Below are 10,542 nucleotides of genomic sequence, written 5' to 3' on the forward strand. Positions count from 1 at the left end.
CCAAATTCTGTCCCCTCAAGTCCTATAGCTTTTTCTCTCCCCTTATCTCTACCGTTCTTCCACAGGCCTGGCTCCCTGACTGGATCTGGTGGCCCCTTTTACACCCAGACCTGGTGTTCTTCCCAAATCCCAGTGTCTCTCCCCCTTTAGGTCCAGTCTAGGTTCAAGCCCCGTCATGCAATCAACTCTTAGGTGATTACTTCCCCACCCTATCTGTCCCCTTTGCGTTCCCTTAACAGCGATGTATTCCCCCAAATTAGGGTGGGTTGCAGGGTCTGGGTCTTGGGACCATGAAGCCTGGTTTGGATGGGGGCAGCAGGGAGCAGGTGCTCTGGGTGAGGATGACCTGAGCTCAGATCCAGGACAGCCTAAAGGCCATGCCTACTTCCAGGGCCTTCATGACTATGTTGACAGGACGTTTCATTTAGGACAGGACAAATGAACTCCAGGACCCAGCAAGGCCTCGCCTTCTTCTTTCTGTTCCTGCTGCCTCAGCTTCCTGGTGCTGTCCTGTGGGGAAGCCCGCAGCCATCCCTTCCCAGGAATCCCGCAATGGGTCATGAAGGAAACGGCTTCCTTCAAGGGTGAGCTAGTTCATCCCCAGTCAACAGGGATGAGCCCCTTCGGCTAGTTCCCTCATAAGTTGCGGGGTACTCAGAGACTGTCACTGCCCTCAGGAGCTCATAGTCCGAGGTAGACAGTCCTATCCACTCTTCTCCCCCAAGGGAGAAGGACTAAGGATCGAAGCGTCCAGTTCTGTCCCTCGCTGCAGGCTCCCACCTCCCCCCACCAGGATCCTCTGGCCTCAAAAAGCTAGACATTCACTGCTGGGAAGACAGAGCAGGAAAGGGGAGGGAGGAAGGAGCACATTTGGCGTCTGCGTCTCCCATAAAAACACTCCCGCTGCCAGCCTGGCGCTGCTAGGGTTAATGAGGGGTGGGGTGACAGCCGCTTTGAACTTGAGCTAGGCTAGCCCCTGGGAAGGGGTGAAGGTTAGCTTCATCAGCTTCAGGCCTCTGCCAGCTCTTTAAAGATTTGGCCATCCCTCCCTTCCCCCAGCCCCAACCTCCCCCGCCCCACCCCACCCCACCCCCCAGCATTGCACAATGCAGATGACTCTTCTCTCCCTACCACCCCCATGACGGGAACTTTAACGTTTCCTTAGTAGAGCTGTGCCTAGTTCTAGCCCAAGATCCCCGCAGCCATCCCAGAGCCTTTCGTCCCCCTCCCCTCCGGCGTGTTTCTTGGATGGCAGTTGGATGTAGCCAGATCTCAGAAAGAACTTCCTGAGCTTTGGGAGGAGGAGGATGGGACAGACCTCTTAGGGGGAGCCCCTTGATCACTAGCTCCTATTCTGAAGGGTCCCGACTCTGTGCAGCAGGGGTTTGGTTCTGGGGTCAGATTATAGAGGATGGGCTGAGGAGAGGGACCACTACAGACACAGCACACACGAACTGTAAAATAGGGGCTCTGGGGAACATGTGTCCTGCTTGGCATTCCAAAGCTGGCTGGACCTCAAGCCCCTCATTTTTTTGTCCCCTCAGGTCTTAGTCTCTCCATCCCCAAGATAGGAACAGACTTCCACCTGCCCTTTGGGTGCTGCTGGAAGCCACATAAGGTGAGAGAAGGTGACATGACGACTCCTCTCTTCCCATTCCCTCAAGTGAATTTTGCAGCTGATGTTTGGAGACCTAGGTCCCCTCGGCTGAAGGGAAAAGTTAGAAGCCTGTGCTGAAGCTTCCCCTAGAACATCAATTCCCCATCATCCAACCTCAGAATGAGGGATTGGGCTTGAATTAGGCATGAAGGGCAGATTTCCTAGACATTCAGAGCAGAGATAAAAGCCCAGCTGGCTGGTCTCAAGGGTGGAAGGGACAAAGTCAGAGACTGAGGTGAGGAAGGGGACACTTCAAAAGGATGGGGGGAAAAAGGGGGTCCCCGCTCTTGCTGGAGGTCAGAAAGGGCTCTCTGGGCAAGGTGCCCAGCCCTCCCACACCTTCCTCCTTTCTCAGAAGAGCCAGGATGGGGCGGGGGTGGGAGTTGGCTAGGGCGGGGAGGGGGCCCTATTTAAGGAGCATTCTCTAAGAGCATCACTGCAGATCCAGCCCCAGGAACAGGAGAGGAAGCTTCATTGGTAAGTGTGGGCCCTGACTCACAACACAAGCAGGGTGGGGGGAGGGTGGCTCCTGAGCTTGCATGCTTGACTTTCCCTCTCTAGGGATAGGTTACAGCTCTGCCTGGTGAGTGGGAATAGCACCTAGCCTTCTGTTTAACTCTCCAGAAATAAGAGTGTGTTTCAGGGAAAGGTTTCTTTTCCACTCCCCTATCTATGCCAGGTATCTCAGATCTTCATTTGCGGTGGGGAAATTTTCAGGGAGCTGGAGCTTCTGGGCTCCTATCTTCAGGATCCATGTTTTAGGGGTACCCTTTGGCTCAGGAAGCCCCTCAGTCTCCAGAGAGATGTCCTTCTCAGTATATATATTCTGGGTCTTCCCGCAGCCCTGACTCCTCCTGGAGTACATCTCCACATCTGGTCCCGCCAGGAGCACATCTGGCAAGAAATGACTCCATAGTACTCATGGAATCCCTGCCATGGCCCTCAACCTCTCCTCTCCTCATATCCTGTAACAATCCTTTCGGAATTCAGAAAACGCTTGCCCCTTTCCCTGGCTGTGAGCCCTATTTTCAGCTCTAAGCTCAGACCCTCTCTAGGATAGGACCCAGGTTCCTCATCTGGCCCACCCTGGGAATGGGGGAAATACACAGAAGAGAGCACAGGAGGGCAGAATCAAGGCTGAGAGAACGTTGGCCACCTGGCTCTGAGAACTGAATTCCATAGGCTGTAAGCTCAAGCAAATGGCCTAGGGACTCAGTTCTGGTGCTCGGCTGTGCTATTACATCAATACAGAGGTCATGGAAGCTGCTGGCTCAGGCTCATGGAGTCCCAACCAGGTGCTCCTCCAGGCACTGGCCAGATCTTTTAATAACATCAACGTGGCCTACGCTTCTGCTCAAAGATCTCAATGGCTCTCCCAAGCTCCTTACTTTGTCATTAAAGTCTTCCACAGTATGGCTTCCACTTAGCTTTCAAGCCCAAGATTCAATTGCTCCCTGGTCATAACCTGCCCTCTACTGAAACCCTGTTGCTCCCTGTTACTTATGCTGAACCCTCCTCAGTTCATCCTGAAACACCTCCTTCCCATCGTTACCTGTTAGGATCCTATAAATCCTTCGGACACAAGGTCTCTCTCAGAGAGACCTTCAAAGACACCCTTCAAAGTCTTCTCAAGATACCTCTTTCAAGAAGCCTCCCTCAACTTCCCAACAGCGCAGACGACCTCCTGCCAAGCCTCCACACACCTCTCCAGCGGGGCTCAATTCATGAGCCCATAGTGTCTAGTCCAGGGCTCGGCACATAGTAGCCGTTCAAAAAATTGTCCTTGCATTTTGTTGAGTGTGTCTAAGGTATGAAGAGGCAGTTTGGCCTAGAAGTTAAGGTACAGCCAGATTTCCCAGGTGCATTCTCCACGTGTAACCTCAGGTAAGTTGTTGACCTCTACAGGCCTCAGTTTCCTCATCTCTAAATGGAAAAAAATAATTATATAGACATCAAAGTTTTGTGAGGATTAAATTAGATGAGTTGATAGTTTCCGTTTGGAGCTTTAGCACAGTACTTGCACACAGTAAGTTCTCAGTTATGTGTGTGAATTTATTAGGATTATTCCTTTAGTAGAATGTGAGTTACTCTTTTGGGGGGTGGGCTAAGGCTTAAAATTGATCAGTCAGGGTTTACTGAGTGAAGGGTTCCAGACCATATACCAAGGTCAGGTAAGGCTGGGGCAAGATCAGGAGGAGGCTGTCAGGACCAGGTTTGGTAGACCAAGCCCTATTGAGATCTAGGAGTTCTGGATTCCCACCTACTGTATAACCTTGGGTGAGTCACTCCTCCTCTCTGGCCTTGGATTCCCAGCATAATGTAAATTGAGGGCATTGGACCAGGTGAACAGCAAGGTCCCTGGCAGCAGAGATGTTTTATGAGTTATAAGCTTCTAAGGGTTAAGTTCAAAGAAAAGATCAAAGAAGGGGGCATCTAGGCTCCCTTCAGGGCTCTTTTACATCCATACGGCCTGGAGCAAACACTGGGATTTGGAAGTACGTGCATGGCAGCATGCTGGACTGAGCTGAGTGGTAGTACCTCCTTCAAAAAGCCTGTAATCATTGGCCCTCCTCCCTCACTGGGGCTGGAGGTTTGCAGAATAATGCAAAGAACTCTTGCTTACCTTTCTTCCAGATTCAGAAACTAATAACCTTTTGCCATTTTGCTTTCTCTAATCTACAGTCCTTATTCAAATCTTGCAACTTGTCCCAATCACCTCCTTCATAATGACTTTCATTCTGTTCCAGGATCCAAAACAGGATCATGCCCTGAATTTAGTTTTCATGTCTCTTAGTCTCCTTTGACCTGAAACAGCTTCTTAGCCTTCCTTTGTCTTTTATGACATGGACATTTTTGAACAATAAAGGTCACTGTGGCTATCTGTTTACATTTATCTGATGTTTCCTCATGATTATGCATTACTGCTGAATTGATGTTGTGTTTTCTCAGTTCAATATACCAGAAAGCACATGATGTCTTTGTTAAAGAAACAATTTTCAAGACACTCATTAAAGATGGTGAGAATGACTTTATTCAAGAGGGACCACTTGGGCAGTGGGCTTAAAGTGTTATCCTCGTTTTCCCTACGATTCTACTAAGTTACTACTTTTTTCTTTGTAATTAATAAATATCTCATTGGAACATACCTCTAAACTATATAACAGCCTGTTTCTCCTCAAACTTTTGCCCAATAATTTTAGTATCTATGAGTGATTCTCACCGGAATCAATTACTGATTGGGCTGATTTCCCAAGCTCATTGTTCCTCCTGCTGTGAGCAAGCTTTCCTTTCACATTGGTTTATTTAGTTAATGTTAGTATGTACTTATAGATATTATTTTATTCAGTAGATAATAATCTGTTACTGTGATCGTTTCGATGTTTGCATTGTTCCTGATTTGGCCAGTGGAGGTCCCTTCAAGCTGGCTCCTTTGTTTGACATTTCTGAGGAGTCCTTTATTTTCTGGCACAAGTTGTTCCAGGCTCATCTTGTACCTTCCCTGCTACAGCCTTGGAAACAGCCATTTTCCCAACGTGCTTGGTTTCTTTCAGTGGAGAATGGAATTTAGAACCAAAGATCTGGGTGCTGGCTGTGCTTGTTGCCACCAGGGTGTCATTGCTCAATGATTCAATTTCTAAGACTTTATATTCAACAATTTAATACTTGTATATGTGAACAAAGATGTATATTCAAGGACATTCCTTTTCTCATCACCCTCACTGTTTCCAAATGAGACCAAGCCACCATCTGAATTTGCCTGGATGACTTTAAAAGCCTCCTAACTTGTCCCCCTATTTACACAATGGCCCCTCTACAGTCTCTTTTCCACACAGCATCCAAAATAATTAAAAAAAAAAAAAAATCTGATCACATTCTCCTCTGCTTATAACCCTCCACCCCAAAGAATAAAGTCCAAAATTCTCAACACGGGATCTGGCTTCATCTCTAATCTCATTAATCATTATTTTCTTGCTCACTTACAGGACAAGGACACTCCAGCCACAGGGTTGTGTATCTGCTTTTCTCCCCCAGGTGTTCAAATGGCTTGTAGAGGTCTTTATTAGGTCTCCACTTAAGAATCACCTCTTCAGAGAAGCCTTCCCTCGCTATCCTATTGAAAACGGCACCCCAGGGTTGCCTGGGTGGCTCACTCAGTTAAGCATCTCTTTTACTTATGATTTTATTTATTTAACATTTGTTTATTTCCCAGAGACAGAGAGAGACAGAGCACAAGCAGGGGAGGGGCAGAGAGAGAGGGAGGCACAGAATCCGAAGCAGGCTCCAGGCTCTAAGCTGTCAGCGCACAGCCTGATGTGGGGCTCAAACCCACGAACCGTGAGATCATGACCTGAGCTGAAGTCAGACGCTTCACTGACTGAGCCACCCAGGCACCCCTAAGCATCTGACTCTTGATTTCAGGTCATGATCTCACAGTTTGTGAGGCTGAGCCCCACGTGGGGCTCTGAGCTGGGCACAGAGCCTGCTTGCGATTCTCTTTTTCAAAATAAACTTAAAAAAAAAAAAAAAGAAAAGAGCACCCCATCATTTATCACTATCTGATATTACATCATAGTTTCACCCATTTGCTTGTTGTCAGTCTCTGTTTCTCTGTGTTACACTTCTAAAATAAGCTCCATGAGGGCAGGGACTTGTTTGCTTCTCTCCTGTAACCCCAGTGCCTGGAATGAGGCCTGGCATGCTATGGATTCTCAACTGCCTCCTGAGTGAATGAAGATAACATTCTTCATTCCCACTATATTCCCACAGATAACCCACTATACTCTTTGCCTGGTTTCTCCCTCACCCTTCTCTTTGCATGGCTACCTTTTTCACATTCTTTAGATCTCAACTTAAATGTCACCTCCTCGGAGAAACCTTCCTTGATTATCTTATTCTAGGCTCCACTACTCTGCTCACATTTCCTATTTCAGCCCCTTATTCCTGCTGTAGTACTTATAACAACTTCCCTTCATCTATTTGCCTGTTATCCCATCCTCATTTCTCCCCCTAAAATGTAAGCTTCGTACAGGCAGAAACTGCCAGGGCTGTCTCATTCATCACTGTATCCCCAGGGTCTAGAACAGTTAGTTCCTGGCAAATCATAAGCCCTCAAGTGGTGCCTGGGCGGCTCAGTCGGATAAGCTTCTGACTTTGGCTCAGGTCATGATCTCACAGTTCGTGAGTGCAGGCCTTACATCAGGCCCTGGGGCCTGCTTCAGATTCTGTGTCTCCCTCTCTCTCTGCCCCTCCCCTGCTCGCTCACTCTCTCTCTCTCTCTCTCTCTCAAAATAAATAAACTTAAAAAAATAATAAGCACTCAAAACATTTGTTGGATGGACTTTTAACAGCTAAAACCTGGAAAGAATCCAAATGCTATGGAATATTGGGTGGCTGTTAAAGAATGAGGTAGCTCCAGGTACACTACCATGGAATGATGTCCAAAATATACTTACTGTAAAATGTAACAGGTAAAATGGTGAAATTCCTTTTATGCAATTAATATTATGTGCACAGAAAAAAAAATTGGAAAAATAATAGGTTGGAACCTACTTATCATTTGGGGTTGAGGATATAAAAAAGACTTTTATCCTATTTGATATATTTCTATATAGCCAACTATTTTATTTTAAAAACAAACACTAACATTTGAGCACTTAATACATGCCAGACGCTGTGGTAAACATTTTGTGCATTTCATGGCATCTTCTCAATAACCTCATGAGATAGAAGTCCCCATCATCCCCATTTGTGATGAGGAAATTGGTTCAGGGACATTAATCAATTTGCCTAAGGCCACACAGCAGACTCATTACACTACACCACCTCCCTGTGTTTTTATAATTAAAAAAAAAAAAAAAAAAAAGGAAAGGAAAATAAGATGAAATTAGGGATGATCCTAATTTCATGATCCAGGCTTTACACAAAAGATGCTAAGCAAATTTGCCTCTGAGCTCCCTAGAAGCCAGGGCAAAGAGAAAAATATGACCAGTTATGAGATCCTTGGTGCTTCCAAGGTAAGAGTAAACCACTCATTAGGAGAAACACCCTTCCCAAGTAGTGAGGCTTGAGAGAACTTCTCCATGAAGTTCACAAATATAGCAGTAATCAATCAAGTGGTGCACAGCTTCAATAACATACCTGTATACCCAGGCTAGCTGTTTCCATCCAACAAGTGGAAGTTCAGTAAAAGCAATTTAACGAGGAGCCAAATTTGTACAGCATGGGCATCAGATGTGGGGTCTGGCCAGACCCATAGTTCACATAGGATGTGTGGCCTACCCCTCCAGCAAACTTCTGGAATACTGCAAATTCAGCCTGTTAAAGACTGTTAGCAAGAATTAGGAGACGGAAAGTGACATTCATCTTAAATTTCAACCCTAGTGAGCTTTTCAGGTAGACTAGGTTGATATCATGCTTCTGCAGATGAAGAAACTGAGGCTCAGAAAGACTAGTTACATGACTAGAAAGTGTCAGTGGCAGCCCTAAATCTACATCCTAGGCATTCCTTCCTCAGCCGCGCCTACCACCCATGCTTCAAGAAAAGAGCTTATGCTCTCGCAATACCTCCGTGGGTGGCGGGCCACCTGGCTGGCTGCAGGGCCTAGGAGTGTGTCGTCCCTCACACGGGAGAAGAGCTGCTGAAGAAGGGAGGTAGGCCCGGCCCATGAGGAGGCACACGGGCTCTTCCAGAGGCAGGGAAGTAGGGTTCACATACACAAATAGGAACACCCGCACTCACCCCAAACAGAAAAGTGATCTCGCAGCATACACTTGACTTCACTCATTTATTTACTTTTCACTACAATCTGCGGATGGGTGGGCCCTCAGCTTGGGAAGGAACTTGGGCAGTTCTGGGAGCTTTGGTAGAGGGAGGAGAGGAAAAAGGGAAAGTGGGGGCTTGGTGCAGGGCAGGCTTCTAAGATGGGGAGGAGGGAGAGACGAAACAAAGGGTCCAGGCCCTTCTTCCACCCCAAACCCAGGCTTCCCAAGCCCAAGCAGAAGGGAAGAGAAACAAGAAGAGATGTCCTTGATAATCTTCTCGCCCTCCCCCCGCCATCCAGCAATAAAATGAGAGAAATCAGGGAAATGCAGCAGGTGGGAGGCGTGCAGTTTTGGTTAAAAAAAAAAAAAAAAAAAAAGGCGAGTGACAGATGCACCCAGCTCCCGCGCACCGCGGAGGTCTCCCTCGTCGCGGGTGGGCAGCGGCGCGCAGGGGAGGAGAGCCACACGCGTGCTCACCCGGCCGGCCACCGGACCCTTCAGCGTCCTCAGCTCTGGCCTTTCCTCTTCCTCCGACGGCTACGCTCCGCCGCTTCAGCGGCCGGGCTGCTGTCTTCGCTGCCGCTGCTGGCGGACGGCCGAAGCACGCGCCTCTGCACACGGTACTCAGGCTCGGGGACGCGCGGCGCGGCCTGAAGCAGGAACTGGCCGCCGCGGTAGGTGACGCGCACGTCGGTGCGCGGGTACGTGCCGTACATCCGCCGCAGCTCCCGCCGCACCACGTCGGGCAGCTGGAGGCGCGGGCCCAGAGCACGTTCCGTGCGGCCCCATCGCAGCTCGAGCTGCAAGCTACTGCCTTCCGGCCACGGCGCGTTGCGCTGGGCGGCCGCCGTCCCCTCCGCCGCGCACCCCTGTAGGAATGGCCCCAGGTAGCCGGGCGTGGGGTAAGGCGGGCGCAGAGCCGCGGCGTAGGTCTGCGGGAAGGCCCACGAGGGCGGCGCGGCCGCCAGGGGCGCGCCTTGGCTGTGGAAGCAGTGGTATTCCCGCGGAGCCGGCCACTCGCCCGCGGTCAGGCTCGGAAGCCGGCAGCAGCAGCTGTGGGCGTGGATGAGGGGCAGCAGCAAAGGGCGGGACGGGTAGGAGTAAGTGAGGGGCTGCAGCGGAGGCCAGACGCCCGCTCCGGGCTCCAGGCAGCTGTACGAGTACATGGTCTGAAGCTCAGGCAGCGGGCATTTATACTGGCTCCTGGTCCACACCTGCGGTGGGAAGTGTGCGTGGATACCCTTTGTTCTAGCTCCACCACCCGTCCCTGGGGCCTGTTAACCCAGGGCTCTAGTTCACAGCAGGAGCCCGTGCACCGCGCATCATGGCTTGGGGGAACTCTTCCTAAGGCGTTCAGCTTCCATCTCACCTGTTGTCCCAGGGCTGGGCCTGAACCCTAGGCACCCAGTAGGCAGTAAGGACCCAAGGCCTTTTCAAACCTTCAGCCGCGAAGTGTTCTTCCAGGTGGTTTCCCACTCAACTTGTCTCCTTCAGCCCGGGGGGAGCTGGTCCCCAGCATTTGGGGAACGAGAGAGGTCCAGAGCAGGCGCCTCTCCATGCCCTGCCTCAGCCACACCTTCTGGTTTCCAGGCAAAGGGAAACACATTTTGTTGGCCAAAAGCCAGCCAGCCAGCCTGTGCCTACACTGGGTGAGCCTGCTGTTCATACTGGCCTGTCCTAGAGGCCTGTGCTTAGGGATGCCCTCACCACTACATCCCCGAGGATATCTTGCAATCATTTTAGCCCTCTGTTCCCCACATCCCGTCCTCCCAGCTCCTCTAAATGGGTTGAGTTATCCTAACTTGAGTGAAGTTCGTACATCAGGCACTGAATCAAGTTGATTATGAGCATCTATAAGATTACATGGGGCGCCTGGGTGGCGCAGTCGGTTAAGCGTCCGACTTCAGCCAGGTCACGATCTCGCGGTCCGTGAGTTCGAGCCCCGCGTCGGGCTCTGGGCTGATGGCTCGGAGCCTGGAGCCTGTTTCCGATTCTGTGTCTCCCTCTCTCTCTGACCCTCCCCCGTTCATGCTCTGTCTCTCTCTGTCCCAAAAATAAATAAACGTTGAAAAAAAAAAAAAGATTACATCAACCCTAGGAAGGAGGTACTAATATTTTCCCCA

The 10,542-nt window shown here is 49.8% G+C and overlaps 1 protein-coding gene across 1 annotated transcript; it reads right to left on the bottom strand.

Annotated features, from left to right (window-relative positions):
- Positions 1 to 8,925: 8,925 nt before the first annotated feature.
- On the bottom strand, positions 8,926 to 10,130 carry CD2H10orf95 (chromosome D2 C10orf95 homolog). Its single transcript, XM_045040608.1, has 2 exons — positions 9,789 to 10,130; positions 8,926 to 9,633 (listed from the first exon to the last, which is right to left on the bottom strand). Exon 2 carries the CDS (start codon positions 9,583 to 9,585, stop codon positions 8,926 to 8,928), a length of 660 nt encoding a protein of 219 aa, XP_044896543.1. The 5' UTR covers positions 9,586 to 9,633; positions 9,789 to 10,130.
- Between the last annotated feature and the right edge of the window lie 412 nt (positions 10,131 to 10,542).

This window comes from Felis catus, chromosome D2 (assembly GCF_018350175.1).
Source record: "Felis catus isolate Fca126 chromosome D2, F.catus_Fca126_mat1.0, whole genome shotgun sequence".
Taxonomy (NCBI): Eukaryota; Metazoa; Chordata; class Mammalia; order Carnivora; family Felidae; genus Felis; species Felis catus.

Bases quoted from the DNA above. Each gene is read 5' to 3' on its own strand.
- CD2H10orf95 (XM_045040608.1), bottom strand. From the start codon at position 9,585: ATGTACTCGTACAGCTGCCTGGAGCCCGGAGCGGGCGTCTGGCCTCCG.